This window comes from Globicephala melas, chromosome 2 (assembly GCF_963455315.2).
Source record: "Globicephala melas chromosome 2, mGloMel1.2, whole genome shotgun sequence".
Taxonomy (NCBI): Eukaryota; Metazoa; Chordata; class Mammalia; order Artiodactyla; family Delphinidae; genus Globicephala; species Globicephala melas.
In genome coordinates this window covers 67,805,574-67,828,756 of record NC_083315.2, presented here as the reverse complement: position 1 = coordinate 67,828,756, position 23,183 = coordinate 67,805,574, and the positions used below count along the sequence as shown (strand labels likewise).

The following is a 23,183-nucleotide window of genomic DNA, read 5'->3' as shown; positions in this document are numbered from 1 at the left end:
GATCTTTATGGTCTTCAGAGCACATGCATGGAAGCTGATCTTTGCAGCAACTCTATGAAATAAGTGGTCCCATTTTACAGATGAAGAAATGAAGGCTTAGAGGCAGCTCGTCCAGGCCACACAGCTGGTACCAATAACTTAATATTTGAACGCCCTGTGTTAAATGTTTTAAGCCCTCTTAATCCTCACACAATCTTTTTTTTTTTTAATTTCTCATTATTATTATTTTTTGGCTGCGTTGGATCTTCATTGCTGCACGTGGGCTTTTCTCTAGTTGTGGCAAGCGGGGGCTACTCTTTGTTGCAGTGCGTAGGCTTCTCATTGCGGTGGCTTCTCTTGTTGCGGAGCACAGGATCTAGGCAACCGGGCTTCAGTAGTTGTGGCTCGCGGGCTCAGTAGTTGTGGTTCACGGGCTCTAGAGCGCAGGCTCAGTAGCTGCGGCGCGCGGGCTTAGTTGTTCCGCGGCGTGTGGGATCTTCCTGGACCAGGGCTCGAACCCGTGTCCCCTGCATTGGCAGGTGGATTCTTAACCACTGCACCACCAGGGAAGTCCCCTCACGCAATCTTATAAGGTAGGTGGTGGCATTGTTATCCTCATTTTACAGATGAGGGAACTGAGCATCAGAGACGTTAAGTGACTTCCCCAAGGTCACCCATTACCCTCTGCTTTATTATGTCTCTAGTATAGCTGGGGATGCAACGAGGACATGCCCCTGGACCTCCTGATTGAAGTGGTATCTTGTTACCTGCCTGTTAACTGTAAACCTGGACCAGGGGGTAGAAGCCACAGGGAAGCAGCTCCCAGCTTTATCAAAATAAGCCTTTCCACCTGCCCGTGCTGGCAGGAGAGGTATGCAAAGGCAGTCAGGCCAGGGTGTAAAGTGAGGACTCACACTTCCTATGCAGGCTGGGAGAGGACCTCTGCTGAGATTTTAGGGATTAATTTTTATGTCAGTTGGTATTATTCAGTGTTTTTCCCCAGAAGGCTCACTCACTTGGTCCAGATGGCCAGGTCCAGGCTATAAAAGCCCGTCTGCTTTGCCTGAGAAAACTGTCGGTTTACTTGCAGGGGGGCTGGGGCAGGCCAGCCCCCCGAGTGGGTCTCTAGCAGGCTCTCTGCTGCCAGAAATGTCAAAGGTCTAGAATTCAGAAAGAGGAAGCCAGGAGCAGTCAGCAATGCACATGTACTCAGGGTGGTGGGAAATTCTGTTTCTCTGAAGCACGGAGGATGTGAGAAGGGTCCTTGCTGAGCCTCTACCAGCCGGCACATCAGAGATGTGCGTCAGAGGCACATGTCTATGCAGACATGGCCTGAACCCATTTCATCTCCAGGCTTGGAGAAACTGAGCTCGACACCCGCCCCTGGCATCCCAAAGCCCCTTCCAACTCTGAAAATCTATGACCCTGGGCTCCTGCATCTCTACTGAGTCTCTCACTTAGAGGCAGGATAAGAGTACAGCGGCTCTGGGTCAAGTTTGAACCCTGTCACTTGTTAGCAGCCTGTCCTTAGATATAATACTTAGCTGGTATAAGCTTCCATTTCCTTACCTGTAAACCTATGATAACTATTACCAGGGACTTCATATCATTATTGCAAGGATTAGGATGGCAGTGATAGTGTCTGTCTCTCAGAGTGGTGGGAAGGTAAAGCAAGATAACACAGGTAAAATGCTCAACACAAGATAATACACATAAAATGCTTAACAGGTACACTGTCAGTGTCTAATAGATGCTGGCCATCATCATTATATGACTGGCAGTGACACACCTCCTTGCCAGGCACCGAGGGATAGTTCCTCCCTGACCATAATACGGGATGGGGAGAAAGACCACACACAGACCAGACTCCCTGCCTTTGTTAAGCACCTGGGGGAATCAGGCACCCCTTGTAGCACGGACAGGGACAGTGGGTGCTCAGAGAAAGGACAACAGCCCAACAGAGACGGTGGGGAGGGTGTCATGGGGAACAGATCCAGCTTTGCAGGGGTGCCCTGAGCCCAGCGAGTCAGGCAACCAGAACTTGAACCAACTCCAAGTCCCCGGGTGAAGCGTGTGCCCCTGGGTTCATAGCTGGGTGGTTTAACACGCTCATTTGCCAACATGCTAACGAGGGGCCAGATTAATCTTGTAAAGCTGGGCTCTGCTAGCCAGGGGAGGTCCTTCTGCTGGGTTTTATGGTGGAGGGGCGTAATTAACGAGGAGCCATCCAGAAGCACTAATCCAGCTGGGAAATTCTCCCTAAGCGGTCTCCGGGGACCAGGGTGTGTTTCTGGAACGACACAGACTAGACTCATCTGCGTGTAGATGGCAATGGAGCTCAGCTGGAAGAGCCAAGAAGGAAGAGGCGCCTGGTGGCACAGGGCATCACACAAGACCTCCTCCCTAGGGGCAGGAGGAGCCCCAGACCTCCTCTTAGCTGCTGGAGTCTCTCTTCGTCCTCCCATCAAAGCAGTAACTTCAGCCGATAGCCCGAACAGCCTGAAACGCCGGCTCAGTGCAGGTTCGGATCAGAATATTTCCACATTCCAAATGTATTCATGTCGGGCAGGTTTAGAAAATTAGTGAGTTTGGCTTAAGTTTGCACTGATCCACTGGTGCAAATGGCGCTCAGAGAAAAGGGAAGTCAGGGTGGGCCCTACCATCAGGGAAGGCTTCCTGGAGGAGAGGTTGGAGGCACTGGGAAAGGCAGAGGTGAGCAGACGGGAAGGAGGCGTTCCAGAAGCCGGGATACAGCACAGACTTTGGCAGGAAGCAACGGAGTCCCAGCTGGGAAAGGTGGATGAGACGGGGATTGCTGAGACTGAAGTCTGCAAACCAAAGACTAATGTGGGAGCCACCTGCTTTCTCCCTCACCCACTGGGAAATAAAGGTTTACATTCACCAAAACTAGAAGAGGTAAGGGGCCTGGATCACCACAGAATCATGTGGAAAGCTTATGAAAACTGCATATGCCTAGGCTCTACCCCAGACCTACGGAATCAGAGTCTCTGCGGAGAGGACCCAAGAGAATCTGCTTTTCACCAGCACTTCAGGGTGCCTGATGTGCAGTAAAGTCTGTGATAACTGTTCCTGCAAAGCTGGAGTTGTCAACAAGGAAAGACAATAATTGAGCTTCATGGTCCGCAAAGCCCTTTCATGAAACTGGTGCCTTGATCATCCAACAAGCCTGTGAGGCAGGGGTAACGATTCTCCCCACTTTACAGAGGCAGAGGTAGGCTCCGAGTGGTTCAGAGACATCCCCAAAGTCACAGGGCTAACAGACGGAAAACTCCAGACTGGTGTGAACCCAGGTCTCATCACTGATCTCGTGTTCTTCCCACTTCACCGAAAAGGAGCACGCTGGTGGCAACGCTGCCTTCCGCTCCAGCCTCAACTCTGTCGGGACCCCTCATGGAGCACGCGGTCACTGGAGACCACGCTGGTGTGGGCACCATCCCTCTGCCTCCCAGCCAGTCCCGCCAGGCCCTGGGTGAGGGGACTTTCCCTGCCGTGGGGCTGGGGCATTCACCCTCACAGGCATGGAGCACGGCCCTCCCCACTCACCTGCCCTCCTCCACCATCCGCTTCCCCCATCGGGCGCTCATCTTAATTTTATTTATTTGATTTATTAACATCTAAGTGACAGAGCCATCCTGGTCAGCACGGTCAATCAATTCCAGGGTATAATTTGGTTTTTCCTGATTGGGTCTCTGGTCACTGTCTTTCCGCTCACCAAATCGATACTTTCACCTTGTGCTTCAAAGTCAGGCCATCTGCAGAGCCCCGGCCTGTTCCCCCTGGACCTAGTGCCGCAGCCAGAATGCAGCTGCCCTTCCCCTGTCAGCCCTCTCTAACCCCACCAGATCAGAAGCAGCAGGGCCCCCTCACCTACCCTGCTCGGGGCAGGCTGCCGGCTGCCCTGCACATCTGAGCTGCTGCATCATTGCCAGTCCTGGGAGACCAGGAAGGCATCATGGCATTGGAGCACAGCTCATCTGGACCCCAGTCTCTCACTGCACCCCGCCTGTCTGGGGATGGGCACTGAGCCTCTCTGGGCCTCTACTTCCTCATCTGTAAAATGGCTGTAAGTGCAAATGCAGGGAGGAATACTGTCAACTACCAGATTGCATCATTCACGTTGCCTGTCACTCAACGCCCCCACCCTGACCCCCAGAGCACTGAGTCTCAGACAGAATCTACACAGCTTTGGCCCACCTTTCAGCATCTGTGCTGTGTCCCCAGCTGGACTGCAGGCCCTTGGTGGACAGCTTCCGTACCTCCTGCCTCTGCTTTTGTCCCAACAGTGCCAAGCCCAGGGTGAGGCCCCGAGGGAGTGCCTGGCTGTCCAAGAACCGCATCTTACCTCTCCCAGTGGCTGCACACGTTGGGGTCCTCGGGGTTGAGGGAGAGGACGGTTTGCAGGAGGGAGCAGACGAGGAGCCCTGCCACCGAGATCGCCATCCTGGGCCCTGCGCGGGAGAACAGAGGAGGCAGCGTCATTAATCAGACCGCCTTCCCAGGCATCTGTTTGGGGCCATGACTCCTCGCGTGAAGCGGCGGAAGGGGCTCGCTAAGCTGCGAAGTTTCCCATCGTCATCGTGTAATGAGCAGCTGATATTTCACACTTGCAGGCTTTGACTAACACCGTAACGCTTCACCACTTCTGAGTAACCGGGCAGTGGGAAGGCTGAGTCAGGGAAACATTGAAATTTTAGGCCAGAGCTTCTGAAAGTTTTTTTGGTTCATGGACTTGGAGAATCTAATGAAAGTTACAGACCTCCTCCCCCACAAAATGCACATACGCACGATATTTGGCTGTGATTTCAGGGTGCCCTCAGGCCCCTGAGCCCATCCTTGGACCAAGAACCCCTGATCTTCTACCTTAAGGACAACACCCTCCCCCTGTCCCTTCTCCCTCATCTTTAATGTGCTTTGCCCATTCACTTCCTCTCTCTACTCCCTCCTTCAATGAAGACAGAGAAAAAAGGTGTCTGGTATGGCCCTGGGGACAGGTAAGCTGAGAAAACCCTTCTTAGCAGCTCTGGTCCAACAAGCCACCCAGAAGGCTGGTCCTTGCTTTTCTTGTTCCCATGGGCTATCAGCCACTGACACCCAGGGTGATGCTTCTCTGCACGTCATACCAAACCGGGGGCGAAGGGCTTGGATAGCCTGGTAAGGGGCTTTGAGGAATCAGCTTGTGGAGTCTGATCCTGGCCCCTGAAGTGACAGCCTGAGTCAGGGGTTAAATGGGCCTCCCCAGCTACCAAGCCCCTTGGTCCTTGAATTGAGGATTCCCCAACCAAGGGCTCCTCATAGAGGCAGAGAACCATTAAGGTGGGAGCGGCTGAAATGACCTCCGAGACTCCGTCCTGTCCGGGACTCCGTGGTCCTACAGCCTTAGAGAACTGCCCAAGGGTTCCCACCTGGTGAGGGTGCAGGGGGCCCCAGAGCCACCCCCAGGGGCCCTGCAATTCATGTGTGCTGAAACATCAGCTACAGACTGAACAAACACTATGACTCAGAAAGATAGCACTATATTTCCCGTGTTCACAGATGCGATCGTGATTTGTTTAAAAGCTTTACTGAATTCAAAGGACCTTTTATTCTCAATCGGCCACATTAAAAAAAAGCAGCTTCTAACAACTGGGGGCAGGGATGGTATAGAAACTCTTTTGACATTGGAAAGGGGTCCCCAGGATTGAAACGGTTGAGGATTTCTAGTCCATTGACCTGGAGTTTACCGACGAGAAGCACCTTCTTGGAGACAAGGAAGCGTAACATGGATGTCGCACACGCCCCCATTTGTACTCCGAGGGAAGCTAAATGCAGCGCCTGCCTTTGTGAAAGGTTAAACTCTCCCCTCCCAGGCCCAATAATTTCCTTGTTAAACTCTTTCTCAGCAGCTCCTTCAAAGATAAACAAATTGTCACAAATTCTGTGTAACCATGGGGGTCCAAATGATGATTAATGAGGTTTTTCTGTCTGAGATCTGGAAATAATCTGGCTAAATGGATTCTGAAAATCGGTTAAGAAAGAGAAAAGCAATTCTGGTGCTTCTGCACAATTTGCAGTCTGGGAGTTGCAAGCCACAGCCACTCCTAACTCCCCCATACGCTCACCCCACTGGCCCCCAGGCCTCGGAGGCCCCACGAGCACCTGGACAGAGGGCGCCGCACTCACTGGACCCTACACAGCGCTAGGGCTGCCGGTCATTTCAACACATTCTCCTCAAAGAGAAGGCGAGACCTTCACCTTTGGGAGGGGAAAGAGCCTGCCCAAGACATGGCATTGGGTTTGGAGGATGGGCATCTTCTTCCAGGTGAGGGTTGGGCTGATCAGACATCAAATAAATCAAGTAACGAAATAAACGAAGGGACAGCAGCGCTGAAAGGCATAAAGTCTGAACGCAAACTGCAGAGAATGCCTCATCGTGATTCTCTCCACCGCCCTGTCTCGTTACTTTGGCCGCTCCTGTAATCTCCAGCATTCTCCCGAGAGGACCCCCTGCCCACATCTTCAAATTTACGAAGCTTAGAATATCAAAGGGTGAGGCCACCTGGACTAGAGGAGACTATGCCTCTGGCCCCTTTTAATCCTTGTGATGGAAGAGGGGTGGCAGATGGAGGTAACTAGGATCGCGGCTATAATTTGGGAGATCTGCTGAAATCTTTGTGAAAACCTTTCTCTCTGAGTCAGATCTGGACAGGACAGTTTGGCTGACTCCCACTGGGCGGTGAGATACCTGGGCACCAGGGCACAGAGAGGGTAACAGGTGTGTGGATAAGCACACAGGAGGTGGAAATGGATGCGGGAGCACAGGACACCGCCAGCCAGGTGGCATTTACACAGTCTGAGGCCTCACTCCTCCGTGACTGTGTGTGTGTCAAGGCTACCGAGCAGGAAATGCTCCCCAGGACTCACCCCCAAGCCTCGATCAGCCCTGTCACCAGCATTCACAAAGTTCGCCATCTGAGGCCAAGTCCACCTCTGTGGTGGTGTGGTCGGGGGAGAAAGATGTCGGCCTGTGGATGGAAGAGGTGACTCCCCTAGGACCCCCTCAGCCCTCAGAGTTTTTCTTTGAAGCGGCCAGTCTAAAAGATGCAACCTTATCACCCATCCCTCCTCCCCAGTCAGGCTGGCCTCCTCTCCTGCTCTTTCTCTCTACCAAGCCTCGCTCACATGGCTCCCCTGCCCTCAATGCCCTTCCTCCTCAACTCTGCACATCCAGACACCTGCCACACCAGGTCCAGCTCAGGCCCCAGCCCCGCTCCCCCTGCCGCTGCAGGGCTTGGCACCTACCGCAAGCCAGCACACTACACTCATGCAGCTTCCAGCCCGGCCAGCCGGTCCAGCGCTCATCACCTCCCATCTTGCCCTGACATCCTTCCCAGCAGATTGACTTCATCTTTCCGATGTGTCCGTAAATGCTTGGAGGCTGGGGTCAAGTCCTAGTCTGTTGCCAGTCGGTTCCTTTTGGGAACTGATCTTAGAAAATGTGTTTCTACTTGTCTCCGACACTTCACTGAGGTGGAATGAAGAGCAGCCAGAAAGGAGCCGTCCCCACCTGGGGGCAACTCATAGTCATTAACTTTAATGGGGCTTCCCGGGCTCTCCCTCTCTGAGGACAGATCCCAAAGACATATACTTCTGAGATGACTGAGGGAAAATCAATCCCGCCGTGGTGCTTATTAGGACGACTCTATTCGGAGTAACAGAGGTTAACACAGCAGTCACCATCTGACTTGGGGCATTAATAATTAAATAGGGCTTCCCTGGTGGTGCAGTGGTTGAGAGTCCGCCTGCCGATGCAGGGGACATGGGTTCGTGCCCCGGTCTGGGAAGATCCCACATGCCGCGGAGCGGCTGGGCCCGTGAGCCATGGCCACTGAGCCTGCGGGTCCGGAGCCTGTGCTCCGCAACGGGAGAGGTCACAACAGTGAAAGGCCTGCGTACCGAAAAAAATAATAATAATAATAATTAAATAAGAAAATGCCCCTGGTTTCACTTCAGAGGAAGAGAGCATGTAAGCAGATCAGCCGGTTCCCTCCCCTCTGACCCACGCTCCTTGCATAGTAAGAAGCAGAGGAAGGGAGTGACGTTCCAGAGGTGGAGAAATTTCTTTCCTGACTGGAGGTATGGCTGCTTTACACCCGCTGAACTGGAGGTGAGGCTCACACCTGCCCACAGGTGTAGTCACTCCGCACACCTGGCAGGGCCTGAACTAATCAAACTCCTGGAGCGCCACCTGCCCAGCCCTGGGCTGTGCTTCCAGGACACAAAGAAAGAACACGAGTCAGCTGCAGCCCATTTGCGGAGAAGAAAGCAGCAAGCGGTTATGTCCCCCCGGAAGCCCATGGAAAACTTGGTGGAGGGGTGGGACTTCAGGCGCACAGAATACGCAAAGGGAGAGGGCAAATAAACGGCATTCAGGGGAAGTACTGCATAAGCAAGCGACTGGAGGCAGGAACGTGCAGGTGGTGCTGGAGGGCCTGGGAGGGTGTGCCCTGTGGAGCAGAAGCGGGCAACATGGGAAACTTTGGGAGGCGTTTTCGAAAATTCTGTTCTATGAAGCGCTAGTCCCAGGAGATACTGATAAAAAATCTCCCAGACCAAGATTTCCCTGAGAGGCGAAGTTCAGGAAATGCTGCACGCTACGGCCTCATCTTAAATATCCACACTGCATCTGAGCAGACCTTAGGCTCTGGGAAGACTCAGAGTAAAGAGACCTGTTTGTTTCACCCAGTCTTTCCCACAGAACTTTCTAGGGAGCTCTGTAGCAGCAGACTTCTTCAGGATACTGGTCTGGTAAACTCTGCTCCTCTCCATCAACGTCAAGTCTGGAGGAAGTCCTGGTCCTGCCAACCTGCATCCTTAGAGTTCGTATCCATTTGTTTACGCTAACACCCGAGGGCCTTCTGGGCCTGGCACCTGGTGTTAAAGGGACTCTGCCACTGGGTATTAAAGACACACTGACATCACAGCAAAGGACCCCTCCTCCTAGCCTGGGCCTTCTGTCCTGGCCTGGGTCGGCCCTGTAGGCTGAGCAGACCTTACAGATGGCAGCATCCTCTGCAGGTCCTGCCTTCTGCTGGGGGCCCCGCCAGCACCAGCACCTGTAGAGTCCAGCTTGTCTCTCTGATGGCAACACACACCTGGCCAGACACCAGCTGCTCACATGAAGCAAGATGCATAAAACTGGGGCAGAGGGCAGACAGACAAACACATGGCCTCTGCCCCAGGATCAGTCGTGATGACCTCATGGTCCATCTGTGCAAAAATCTCCCCCATCTGCTTCGCTTCCACCACCTGCCTAGTCCTCCTGACTGTGCCAAAAATCTTGGACACTGGAGCCTGGTCCGTGTGGCTGGAACCTGCTCTCTGTCCATCCCAGTCTCCTCTAGGGAGCCCTTCCTTCTCAACAACTTTGCATTGGCAGCAGGAGTGGTCAGGCACTATTTTGTGGGTCCTGGGAGGTTTCCAGTCACAACGCTGGGGATCGATTGGTAGTGGCTGCTTGGAATGCTCTCCTGAGGGGAACATGCCATGATTGATTAGTAATGCTTCTCGTGGGCACTGGATGGGAGAGGGACACACGGGTGCCATGCACTTGTCATCCCTGTCTTACATTGCTGAACGGTTGTTTTAACTTTGGAAAGCGCTCCTCTCCTATATGAACCACCTGCATGTGGCCTCAGCTCTTCCCTCTGGGCCTTAGATCCTGCCCATCATTTTCCTTCCCTTTGTACGACACCAGCAAAACACACTTCTCGAGGGCAGGGGTTTTGGTCTATTGTGTTCATTGACATCCCCAGAACCCAGACCATTGCCTGTACAGAGAGGGGGCTCAATCCATCTCTGTCGACTCCACAAATTGTTCACTCTACAGCCAACCACCCACCCCGACCTCTCAGCCGTCCCGAACCTCAGGATCACCCACAGGATTGCCTGTGTCTGTCTTGACAGAGGCCACCAAAGACCTGTCCTGAGAGCAGGTCTTACCGTATGGGGCACTCCACCCTGCACTGACCTTGCACCGCAGAGACACCAATCTGTTGGCGATGGAGACAGTGGGCACTGTGACACCCTGAGAGCGATTCAAAGGCTCCTGCCTGGGCCACCCCGCCAACACCGGGGTATATCTGTTCCAGGAACCAGCACAAGGCGGGCATTGAAGCCCACTCAATAGCTCAAGCTGCAATGGGGGACTGACTGGTGTTCCGAGAGCCTCATGAAAAGGCGCATTCAGGCTCGGGAAGCAGACGAAGCAAACCCCAAACAGGCACTGATAAAGCAAACGTCTCACATTCCTCCCGGCATGCGGGTGTACAGAGAGAGATTTCTATCTTCTATTTATAGTATACACGCACACACACACACACACACACACACACTCCTCTGTTTTTTCCTGAATAAAACAAAAAAGCCAAGTTTGCACTCAATGGGGCAAATGCCAAGGTTATCATCCTGTCTAGTGGACCTTCCCTTTCATCTTCCCACTGTTCTCTCAGCTGGCTCCCAGTCCCCAAGCCCCTCTCTGTTTACTGGCCTTGCTGGGGGTCTGATTAGTGCCAGAGGAGAAGAGAAGCAGCGATCAGCCCATAATTAAGAGGCTTCACCCTTCGCCTTGATGAAGCCTCCTGCCCTCCAGCAATCCCACCAGGGGCCGGGCGTATGTTGAATGCTTTCTAATCTCCCTGCACCTAAAAAAAAAAAAAAAAAAAGTTAAAAAAATAGATCCATAGCTCTCAATCTCCAAAAGAGTGATTCCCTGACCGCAGAAGCACAGCAGAAATTCCCAGCGTCAACACGGAGGCCCCGCCAGGTGCCTGCCCGCTGGGATAAAATGGGGGATTGGAGTCACCTCCTGAGACATGGTAAACGTCCTCGTCCCCAGCCTCCACCAAACTGATAAATTCTGCTTTCTCCTTGGCCGGGAAAGCCTCGGGCTGCAAACCCTGAAAATGGTACCACGGAGGCCTGCAGTGCCCATGAATCAGGGTCAGAAGACCGTCCTGCCCCTGTGCCCTCAAGTCCTGCAGAAAACAAGTGGCCCTGACATTAGTCAGGCTCCGAGAGAAATCACAGCCTATCCCCAGGGCAGGGGAGCGGGGAGGGGGAGCGGACAGAGGTGTAGAAACCAACAAATTCATGAAGCACCCGCCTCCCTCCCCCATTATGTGCAACCCCTGGGCTCTGAGCCCTCAGCCCTCCCGTTCCCAGGCAGGCAGCAGCTGCGCCCCCAGCCTCCAGCCCCTCTGAAGACGAAGGGAGAAAACTTATCTGTGTTCTTAGGCCATTTCATTTCTCATAGAGCAATTATCTCCATCTTTCCATTTCTTTGCAAATCAGGGTACACTCAACCGGCGTGGCCAAACCGGAGGCTGCCTGTGCCCTCACCAACACAGCCCACTCCGGGCCTGCTCTGCTCCCTTCTCCCACCCTCTCCCAGGGCTGTGGGGTTCTCTGAACTATGGGAACCCCACATGCCCTGGCATTAAATCATGGCCGCACCCACAAAACCCTCATAGACAAGTCAGTCACTCAGGGCCATACAGCCCCAGCCCCATGGGGATTAGTCCCCATTCCCACTTGCTCTGCAAAAAAACATTTCTAAAACCACAAGATGCAACCACAGATGCCCAGATGGGAAAAGAGCACTGAGGGTTGGGGCCCTGTAGAGTGACCCATCACCGGGTCAAGCCTCCCCACTGCGCTGAGCTGCGAGGATGAACAGCTGGACAGCAAGCCACGTGGTACCAGAACTGGCACCTGGACAGACCTGGGAGCATCACCTGTCAACACCTCATCCCACAGGAGGGCAAACTGCCCCCAGGTGACTTCAAGGTCACATGACACATTGGTGGCAGGGCTCATGGAAGGCAAAAGCAGAGCTGGACTGACATGGATTCAAATTCTGACTCCACCGTACTGGCTACTTAACCTGGATAAACTCATTTACCTGCTTTGGGGCTGTTTCACAGCAATCAGGTAAGACCAGCTTCACAGGGCTGTTAGGATATCAAATGAGTCAGCAGGTAAAGTGCTTGGTCCAGAATCTAACACACAGAATGTGCTCAATAAAATATTAGTTTCCTGCTGACTCCTATCCCACCCCCCCCCCATCTCAAAGACCCTTCCAACTCTCTAATTCTGAATTCTAGAATTTGTAAGGAACTGGGTAAATATGGATGGAAAAATCCTCTGCTGGAAAGTCTAGGCTTGGCTATATGTATTTGGTGACTCCAGGGTGAGTCTTAAATGTACAATTACCAAGATGGTCTCATCTTTCATCCATCTTTTCAGCAAACATTTATTGAACACTTGCCAGTCATTGGACACAAAGACAACTCAGGCAGGTCCTGCCCCAAGACCCCAAACACCTGCTGGAGGGTATGTGGGAATGGCTGTGAGAGGGCAGTGGACCCAGGACGTGGCTTAATTCAAAGCACTGAGGCCTTTGCCCGGCAGGAAGCCTCAGGCAAATGTGATGGGATATCAGAGACCTTTGCTGGAATTGATGCATACCATCCCCACAGGTCCCCCCACATGTTGAATCCGGCCCATCTCCATACCAGTCGCCTCTGGATCCACTCCTGATCAGGGCTGCCTCCTCTGAAGGTGGGCAGCTTGTCCAGCCTCCCGGCTCTACTCTGTCAGGACTCAGAGCAGCTACACTTCCTCTCTCCCTTGGGTCTTCCCTCCTGAGTTCCAGCTCAGCTCAGGAGCAGCTCAGCTTTCCGTGGCCCCATTCTTCTCTCTGCCTGCCAAGTCATTAACTTGCTGTGTGACTTGGGACAGGTTGCTTTCCTTCTCTGAGCTTCACTCTGCTTCTTCCAGAGGCTGGGGTCAGACTGTACCATCTCCTGGACTCTTCCAGCTCTACAAATTTACCTCCAGCATGTCTCCCTTCCCTGCCCTTCCCCTCCTCACATTCTTCTCTCTCTTCACCCCCACATTGGGTTTGCCCCATCTCCCAGCAGCAAGAAGATAAAGCAGCAGAGGCAGGAGAACTGGATTCTAGGTTTGGATCGTGGAGAACTCATTTCACTGCTCTGAGCCTCCTTATCCTCTCTGACTACATGGGAAGGATGAGAGAACGACCTGTTCTTGTGAGGATTAAAGCGCAGCCCAGCACTGGAAATGTAGGTGTCAGTGGCATTGTGAGGGCTGGGACCCTAAGTTCCTGCCTACCTCTCTGTCCAATCTTCAGCACCCCTTTGAAGACCGGCCTCTTGTCTCGTGCTCTAGTCCAGCCCAGGGCCCACGTCAGAGCAGCCTCTGCCCCATCACACCTTGGGGACCTCTTCTCACCAGTCAGGAGCTAAACAGGACGGCGTGGTTGTCAGTCTACAGACTAGGGCAGCCTCTCCAGGTTTCCTTCTGGAACCTTCTGTATGTATCTAGGCCAGGAGAATCTGAAGCCAGACACCAACAAAGCCTGAGGGTCCTACACCTGTGCATTGGTTGTGGAAATGGGCATCGGTGTGTCCTAGAAAGCCGCTTGGCAGTATATAACAAAACGTTTTAATCTACATCTTTAACCCAGCATTCCATTTCTGCAATTTAACCTTTAAAAATTGACCAAGGTCAAGAATGTTACGTCATGTCTTAATAAAGAGATGTTTATTTCAGCAGCATTGAAACAACCTGAATGCCTAAATCAGTAGTGTCCTTGCTAAATAAATCCCACCATGTACACAAAACAAAATATTATGCAAACATTAAAGATACTGACGTGTGGGAAAATATGGAAGCCTATACACTGGAGCATTAATAGTGGTCATCTGTAAGGGGAGGGGAACAGAGAAACATCACAGGACTTGTGCTTTTTTGTTTGTTTGTTTGTTTGTTTTTGTTTGTTTTACGCGGGCCTCTCACTGTTGTGGCCTCTCCCGTTGCGGAGCACAGGCTCCGGACACGCAGGCTCAGCGGCCATGGCTCGCGGGCCCAGCCGCTCCGTGGCATGTGGGATCTTCCCGGACCAGGGCACGAACCCGCGTCCCCTGCATCGGCAGAAGGACTCTCAACCACTGAGCCACCAGGGAAGCCCGACTTGTGCTTTTTAAGTCAAACATTTTTGTTCTTATATTAGTGTTTCTTACAATGAGCGTTATCATCACCTTATCATAAAAGCAAACATATTTTAAGATAATATATGTAAAGTACTCCCACTCCTGGGCATATATACAGAAAAGATGAAAACTAATTCAAAAATATACATGCACCCCAATGTTCATTGCAGCATTATTTGCCAGAGCCAGGATATGGAAGCAACCTAGATGTCCATTGACAGAGGAATGGATAAAGAAGATGTGGTACATATATACAATGGAATATTACTCAGCCATAAAAAAGAGTGAAATATTGCCATTTGCAGCAACATGGGCAGACTTAGAGATTATCATACTAAGTGAAGGAAGAAAGACGAACGTCATATGATATCACTTATACGTGGAATCTAAAAAAAATGATACAGATGAACTTACAAAACAGAAATAGACTCACAGACATAGAAAACAAATTTATGGTTACCAAAGGGGGGAGGGGATAAATTAGGAGCTTGGGATTAACAGATACACACTGCTATGTATAAAACAGCTAAACAACAAGGATTAACAGATACACACTACTATATATAAAACAGCTAAACAACATCTACTGTATAGCATAGGGAACCATATTCAATATCTTGTAATAACCTACAATGGAAAAGAATCTGAAAATACATATATAGAAAACTGAATCACTTTGCTGTAGGCCTGAAACTAACACATTGTAAATCAATTACACGTCAATTAAAAAAAAGAATAGAAAACAAATTTGTTTTTGAATTTTATTTTATTTATTTTTTTATACAGCAGGCTCTTATTAGTCATCCATTTTATACACATCAGTGTATACATGTCAATCCCAATCTCCCAATTCATCACACCACCACCCCCCACCACCCCGACTTTCCCCCCTTGGTGTCCATACGTTTGTTCTCTACATCTGTGTCTCAATTTCTGCCCTGCAAACCGGTTCATCTGTACCATTTTTCTAGGTTCCACATATATGCATTAATATGTATATTTGTTTTTAATTTAAAATTTTTTTTAAAAAATAGGAAAAAAATACATTAAATAAATAAATAAAAGATGATACACGTAAGTTCACTACCATGGAAAGGACCCTGATATATCATCATGTGAAAAACACAGGTTACAAAGTAGCGTGAACGTCACAATCGCATCGTACATGCAGGTGGTATGTGTACTGAGAGCAAACGAAAAAAAAGAAAGACGCCCCGAAGGATGTTAACAAAGGCGTCTGGGGGATGATAATTTAGGTGACTTAACCTTCTTCTCTATACTCTTCTGTCGACGCTTTCTATGATGAGCTGGTCAGCTTTTCAATTTAATAAAACCACAATAAAGCTACCTTCATTTTGCAAAAAAAGGCAGGGCCCCTTGTCAATGCCCCCATAGCATACGCTCCCCCAGGCCCAGACTCTCCCACATTGCTCCTTGGGGTAAACAGCAGGGACTTACGAGCCCTGAGCCTGCTACCGCTAGGGACACAGGCCACTTTATGGAGCCTTCCAGGCAGCCCTGGAAGCCATCAAGCCGGGGCAGGGGTGTGGGTGGGGACTGCCGGAATAACTGAATGGCCTGTGTCCATGCTGTGATTACATCCACGCTGTGATTAAAAACATTATGCCATTTCAAAGACCCCAAATGATCTGATGACACCGAAAATGGATGGATAATGTATAATTTGGTCAGCTCTATCCAGTATAATAAATGAACCAAGTATTCAGATTTTTAAAAGAAAGTTATTGCAGCCCTTTGTCCATGACACTGATGAATCCTGGCTCACAGCCTGGTCAGGTCAGCCCAGGGAGCGTCACCTCACTCCAGCACCCGCTCAGTCCCCGGCATCCCCACAGGCTCTGCTCCTCCAGGGGTAACAAGCACCTGGAACTCTGGTCTCAATTCCTGGGTCCTAACCCCAGCTCTGTCTCTTCCCAGTGTGTGACCTTGGGCAGGTCACTTAACCTGTGGGAGCGCCAGCTTCCTCCTCTGTGAAGTGGGAGTAGTAAGAAAACCTGCCTCACAGGGTCCTGAGAGCCAAAGAGATGAGGATTATGAGAAGCGCCTGTAGACAGTAAAACACTGAGTAAAATGTGGGGGCTGGAGGGGGTGTGTGCAGGGAGAGAGAAGGAGTTTCTTAGGATCCTCCAATAAGGACCACCTCCTTGGGGTGGGACACGTCTGCCAGAATGCGGAGAAAGGGACTCAAGATGAATGTCAGTAAGTCTGCAATTTAGCCCAGCCCAGGCCCTGCTGACCCACAGTCTAAGCAAGAGATAATTCCAAGTCTGGAACCAGAAGCCAATTCGGCTGCGCTAGGATGTGTCCGACAACCATCTCCACAGTCAAGAGCATTCGTGAAGAATGGTTCTTCTGAATTCTGGTTTTCCGGAGGAGCAAGACCTTCCCAAAGGAAGGGGTCACCGAAAGAGCACCGCGGCAGATCAAAATCTATCCTCATCTCCCCAGGTTTAATTTGCAGAACGGCACACGACTCCCAGACTCACCGCGTTCCTGGTCTGGTTATTCACTGTTTATTTCAGTATTTTCCAGGAAATTGTTCATTAAGGATAAAAGCACCTGCTTACTGTAAAAGGGCATTACGCAAAGACTCTGGCATGGGGGACCTGGGAAGAACATTAATGAATGAAGTGAAACAGAACAAACATGCTATAAATTAAAGGTCTAAAAAGAAATGTCTGGCATTCATGGATTACAACAGAGGGATGAAATGAAACATCATATTTTTAGACCACGCTGGTGTTTAAAAAAAAAATGGGAGGGAAAAAAATTACAAAAGGTGGCAGAGGTAACGATCTATTTCTGGAGCAACTAAAGCCTGTGCTTCCATTAAGAGAATTATAGATCAATTCTGTTTTGTCTGGGGGCATATATGTGTGGTGTGTGCTAAATTAAAAAGCTTAACGTGTCAGAGCAGTTCCTTCTGAGGGTTCCAGGGAACGATGCTGACTGAGGCATTAGGCCTGACAGAGGCATGGCAGGTGATGGAGAGGAAGTTAGGAGCATCTGAGCCGCGTCACTGAGTTAGGCTCAGCCAGGCATAGGCCATCCCGAGCACCAGTGTCCAAGAGCATATGAAGCCCAACCTCAGTTAACCGGAACTTCAATTAACTGGGGTGCCACCAAAGCCACTGGCCATGCTCGCGGGTGCATTTCCACCCCAGAGACAGTGAGATTTTTTTTCTCTCTCTCCTGAAAAGCAGTTTCCAAGGCTAGCTTCTACCCTGATGATCTATTCAGCTTTATTTCCTTTACTTCGTACCCTCTCCTGGACAAGGACAGGCCTTGAGGAATAAGGACCCTTGAAATCACGCCAGATGCCAATATGGCATCTGGCATCTCCAAAGAGATGTGATCCCATTCACCATAATCCCCTTACCAAGGCAGGAAAGGAAACAGGCACAATTGCAAAAAACGGTTTTGGTAGCAGGCGCTGGAACCCCAGAAAGGTCTTCTCTGCCTAACTCCCAACTCAACAGGAAACTCAGAAATGTGAACCACCCATTCCCCAAGGCAAGATGGGGGTTGGGGGGCAGGTTCCCCCTCTGACGCCAGCTGCTCCAAGTTGCTTTCTGCCCTTTCCGCAGGCAGGTCGAGCGGGGATGCGCCAGCCTCCAATATGCTGAATCACCGACAGGCAGAAAACGGGAAGCTCATGCCAAGCTCTAATTCTCTGGTGTGCCCGCAAATTTCTAAACTTGCCATAACACATACAGGGACTCAGTGGGATGGGAAGAACGGGAGGCAGGTCAGAAGCTTGCAAAGCCATGGTAGACCTCTGACACACAGAGGTTTGGCTGTGCCAAGATGGGGAGCAGAAAGAAAAGGAGAGGGGCACAGGTAGGCGTTGGGTATGGGTGTGCCCAGCTGGCTGGCAAACCACGGCTGAAGTCTGAGCTCAAGTGAGCATCGTGTACTAACGCCATATTCGGTACCTAAGAGCACCTACTGAGGATGCTCTGTTAACATCCCCTGTTGGATGAGAACCTGGATGAAGACTGACTCAAATAGTGAACATTCCGTTCACTCACCAACCATGGAGCATCTTACTGAGCCCCAGAAGAAAGCAGGAAATGAATGGCTCCTGAGAGACTGCCCTTTGCAGGGCACTGAGCTGGGCACGTGGCCAATCCCCATCTTCACAGTGGCTCTAAGAAGCAGGCATTATGATCTCCATGGGCAGGTGATGAAACACAGACTCACAGTTTAGAAGTGCACGAACTAGATCTGAACTAAGGACTACCTGCTTATCTATCATTATGCTTCCAGGTCTATCTTTGCCCTTCTGACTTTGTGCATACGTGCACACATGTGTGCAAGTACGTGTGCAGATGTACTATGTGTGGCATGTGGGGGAGGGTTGGGGGGGTCATCTCTTTGGATCAGAGCTTCCTCCATGCTCACTAAGTTTGAGCAGAGGAAGAGGGGACACTGTGCTATTGTGGGAAGAGGATGGGCTTGGGCCAGCTGTGTGACCTTGGGCCAGTCTCCTGCCTCCTTGGGGCTTCACTGTCCTCTATAAGCTGAGAGGAAGCCTTTCTTAGCTGGTTCCTCATCTGAACCACAGAATCCAGAAAATGATTTCAGGGACTGTTTTGTCAACTCTCCCGAGGATTGTTCATAACTCGTACCATTCTAGATGCACAGGAGAAAAGTCAATCCATTACATACAGTGGACGGCATGGGGTGTGAGGAACCTAGCTGAGAAAGTACTAGATGGTCTTTAAGGTCCCTAGGGCTCTGACATCAGGAGATGGGTGGGGAGGCTGTGTGCCTCCACTACAGGAACTGGGCACGTTGATGACCCTGAGCATAGCTGAGGCTGCAGGTGAGGATGCCAGACCCCAAGACCAGATTATCTTAGTTTACAATGTCCTCGGTGTGTATTTCCCTTGTGTCATCCTGTAACCTAACTACCTTCTTTAAATGTACCAATCTCACCTCCACTGTGATTTGAGGAATCCAGAGAGAAATTGGGAACAGGCCTTTAAAGGAATAAGCCCTACCTTTTACTGTCTACCCCTAGAGCTAGCTAACTGGGGGCGGAGAGGTGGGTAGCAATTAAACTGGCAAGAGATCTGAATGGGATCAATAATTGAGCACATGGGTCCTGTGTACCTCTCCTGCCCTCAGAGGACATGGAGTTTATTTGAGTACAGAAGGGGCCCATTCCCCAGCAAGGCAGAGCAGTGGTGTGTGTGCCAGGAATGAGCAGGGCGCCACCCTATTCTGGGCCTCACCCAGAATATATTCTAATACCTTAACAAGTGAGAGCACACCTAACCCTCAACTTTCAGCTCTGGTTGTGGAACGCTCAGATGCTGGGATGCGTGGAAGGGGCAGCGCGCTGCGGAATTCTGCAGCCAGCGCAGCCCGCCTCCCAAGAAACCTCCGGCTCAGCAGTAGCCCGTGGCAACATTTTTGCATAAAAAAAGGACATATCTAGGCAGAACAGGCGCATGCCGGACTCTGGATCACTCTACAAAGCGGAGAGGAGGATAAAATCACCCCAAGGGAGGAAGGCAGAGGAGACATTTATTTCAAACCAATTTCACCCACTGTGGAGCAATCACTAAAGTCAAATGGTAGGGCTGTTCGGCTCTCTGTGTCACAGCGGATAAAGGTGGGAAGCACAAGTGAGCAATGCGACCACCAGCCTGACGCAGTTGCTGTGGGGAGGACCTGTGAGGGGACAGGATCTGCTGACGAGGCTGCCCGTGGGCTCTGAGGAGGGCCTGAGCCAAAGCCCAACCAAAAGCCGAGAACAACAGGCTGGGGACAGAGAAACCCAGAACCAGATCCCTCGCCCCCATGTCTACCAATAGTCAGCTGTGTGACCCTGAATGAGTCACTGAACCTCTCTGGGCTGTTTCCTGATAAGGAGGAGCTAGAATCACTTCTCAGGTAGTCTTGCCTGAGTAGATGACATGGGCTTAAAGGCCTGAGTTTGAGCTTTCCAGCATCACCCACCAGCCATGGGAAGGCTTTTAATGGCTTCTCTAGGCTTCGGGTTCTCCATTTATAAAAGGATATTGACTGACAGTCCTGTAATTTTAGAGCCAGATTTGGACTCTAGCTAAGGCCCCTTACAGCTCTAAAAAGTTCTACGGTGATTCTCTGCAGCAAGAGCCGATGACAGGGAGGAGAGGATCCTCTCCAACGGAGGGTTCTCAGCACCCAGCACAGTGTCAGGTGTGAGTAAATATTTGATAACTAGCCAGTGATTGGATCAATGAACAAGTCTCTGTTTCTGCACGAGCAAACTGAGGTTGAGTGCAAAGACACTTGCCCAAGGTCACACAGCTGATAACAGATACAGCTGACCTCAAAGCCAGGTCTTTGGACCCCAAATCCAGTGCCCCTCCCACTCCACCATCTACTGGGAAAGGTAAGGGAGGTCCTTGAGCAGAGCCTCCTTGGGGGGCAAGGCAGCCTGTGGGCGTGGGGATGGTGAGATCTCCCTAGGGCCATACTGGATTCTGTGTACCTTGAATCTACCAGTCTCTCAGTCAACCCCAGTGTCTGCTGCCTTTCCAGCCCATTCACCAAGCCCTTGTCCCAAAGAGGGTCTTCTTCTCCTCGGGTACAGAAAGAAGGGCTGCTGGTGGTTGGCCAGGGTCTCTCCCTGCCACCTCCTTCAGCCTTTCTTACAAGTCCTTATTTTCTTCCTCCAAAGATGGGCACAAAGGAGGTAAGTAAATAGAGAGGCAGAGTTGGGTGTTGCAGGAAAGCTTCCAGAATGTAACTTTCTGCTCCCCAGAGGCCTCTGCTGGGAAGTCACAGTCTGATCCCACTCGTCTATCTCTGCCCTGCTTTCTTGGGCCCTCAGAAGCTATCTTCACCAGCCCTCTCTCCCAGGGACTGATGGGACAGCGTCTGCAGCGCCTCCCCAATCCTAATAATCCCTCACCTTCTCGTGGGCTTTTATCTTCCCGTAGATAAAGCACATCCTTATCTATTGTCTCATTTGATCCTAGAAGAGCCCACTGGAGATGAGAACCCTAAGGTGGGACTCAGGGGGTGAGGAGGGGCCGGAAGTTTCAGTGGCAGAGTGGGGACCAGGTAGCACAGGAACGCTTGTCCAGAGGTAGCAATAAGCACCTCCCCCTTTCCTCTGGCATCTCCTCTGTCCCTGAGGAACTGCAAAGGCAGGAATCAGAGTGCCCCCATCAGAAAGCTCAGAGCAGGGCTGAGGCTGCCTGGCAAGGGACCGAGTCGGGGGGGTTGGGGTGAAGGGCAGAGGGAATCACTCCTTCCGGGCGGGACATCTAGCTCCCTGCTCCCAGCACCACACACACACACACACACACACACACACACACACACACACAAACAGTGGTACCCATCCCGCTGCACGCTAGAACCACCTAGGAACATTTTTAAATAGCCATGCTTGGGACCTCACCGTAGGCCAATTAGAACTGAATTTCTGTGGGTGGGGCTTGGGCATCTATTTTTTTCAAAGCACCCCAGACGATTCCAGCAAGCAGCCAAGGTCAAGAACCATCCACTAGGATTCCCTGAGGGCAGGGGCTGCGACCCTCATCCAGATGGAAGCCTAGGAGAGGATGACCTTGTCCTTTCTCTGCCTCTTTCTCATTTCTAACCCCAGAGCATAGGTACCTAGCCTGAAGACCCCCTCCCTGTCAAGATCCTGGTTCTGCCCTGGACCCACAGGGCACCACAACCCCATCAAAATGTCTCTGGGTGGCAGAAGCAGGGGTCTGCTAAACCATTAGTGAAGATGCCTGCCACCTCCAAGAAGCCAGCCAGACCCAGGGGAAAGGGGAGGGCAGAGCTGCAATAACAGGAATGCCCATCGACCTTCCCCGTAGCACATCTGTATGACAACAGACACAGGGCAGAGGGCGTGTGGCTCCTCCACCCACCCCAGGGCTGGTACAAATGCCCTGGGCACCAATCAACACCACCCAAACCCAACCACAGGTGGTGAATGAGCAAACTGTTACTGGCATCCCCACAGGCGGGTACCTTAGCATCCAGGGCTGATCCCAATTGTGGGGAGAGCCCTGTCGCTCTTCTCTCCACCCATCTATCTATTCCCGCACTGTTCACTGAGCATCTCCGATGTGCCAGGCACTGAGGATACAGCCCCACAGAGCTTAGCCACATGGTAGGTGCTATGGTCCCCATTGTACAGGTGAGGGGACTGAGGAGAGTGGTGGCCTGCCTGTCACTGGGCACTGGCTGAGCCAACCCAGGCCCTCCAGCGTGGTGAGCTCTGCTGTATAACCACCCACGTAACTTCTGCCCCATCCCATGGTGAAAAGCAGCGGGACCTCTCTTGCAGGGATGGGAGAGCAGAGCTCACTAAGAGGCTGGAGCGGAGCACACTCCCTGGTCCCGGAGCCCTGAGGTCCGGCATCTGTCCTGCTGGCCCTCCCATCCAGTCCCTCCTCTAATGAAAATCCAGAGAGCAGCAATGAAATTCACCTTAATAAGCACTCGTTAGAAATACGCTAATGGGGAGGAAGCCGATATCATATGCCCTGAAAGCCCAAGGGAGAAGGAGATGAAAAAAATTCAATATTGAGTTTTGTCTCATTTCAAAGCCACTTTCAAAGTGGCCATAAATCTTCTGCGTGAGGTGACATAACGAGGAGCTGCCAGCGGCTCGGGCGTTAATAATTAGCAGTTGCAGGTGCTGAACTGAATGCATTAGACTTTCTGGTCCTCACTGCGTGGAGAGAGAGGGAAGGTGCAAACTAGGTCCCATGCATGGGCTGACCCATCCTCAGAGCCTGCCCACCTGCCGGCCCTGAGAGACTGCACGATGTGCCAGAAAAGTGAGGCTCAGGAATCAGCAAGGCCCACCTTGAAGCCCAGCTTAGGGGGTGTTGAATTCCGCTTGGCGTGAGGACAAGCCCCGGACATGACCAAGCCTCAGCTTCAATCCACCCGTGAGACTGACAACAACACATGTGCCGGGCTGGGTCCCTGGGGGGACTGTGTGTGTGGGTGTCGTCTGGCTTACCAGTGTGGTGGTGTAGAGAACTCTCTGGAGTCAGCTGGTCTGAATCAAAAACCAGTGCTGTTAATTAGTAGCTGAGTGACTTTGGACAAATGACTTAATCTCTCAGAGGCTCTGTT

At 51.4% G+C, this 23,183-nt stretch overlaps 1 protein-coding gene across 21 annotated transcripts in view; it reads right to left on the bottom strand.

The window, feature by feature from the left end:
* The window catches only part of MEGF11 (multiple EGF like domains 11), a 431,740-nt gene that overhangs the window by 247,116 nt on the left and 161,441 nt on the right, over positions 1 to 23,183 (bottom strand). For all 21 annotated transcript variants that reach the window (XR_009562966.1, XR_009562967.1, XR_009562969.1 and 18 more), the window contains one exon: positions 4,343 to 4,448. Coding sequence is in view for 17 of the 21 variants with exons in the window: in XM_060294090.2 (XP_060150073.1) it covers positions 4,343 to 4,448 (106 nt within the window). In the remaining 4 variants the exon portion in view is untranslated. Of the gene's footprint in view, positions 1 to 4,342; positions 4,449 to 23,183 lie in introns of those variants that run through there.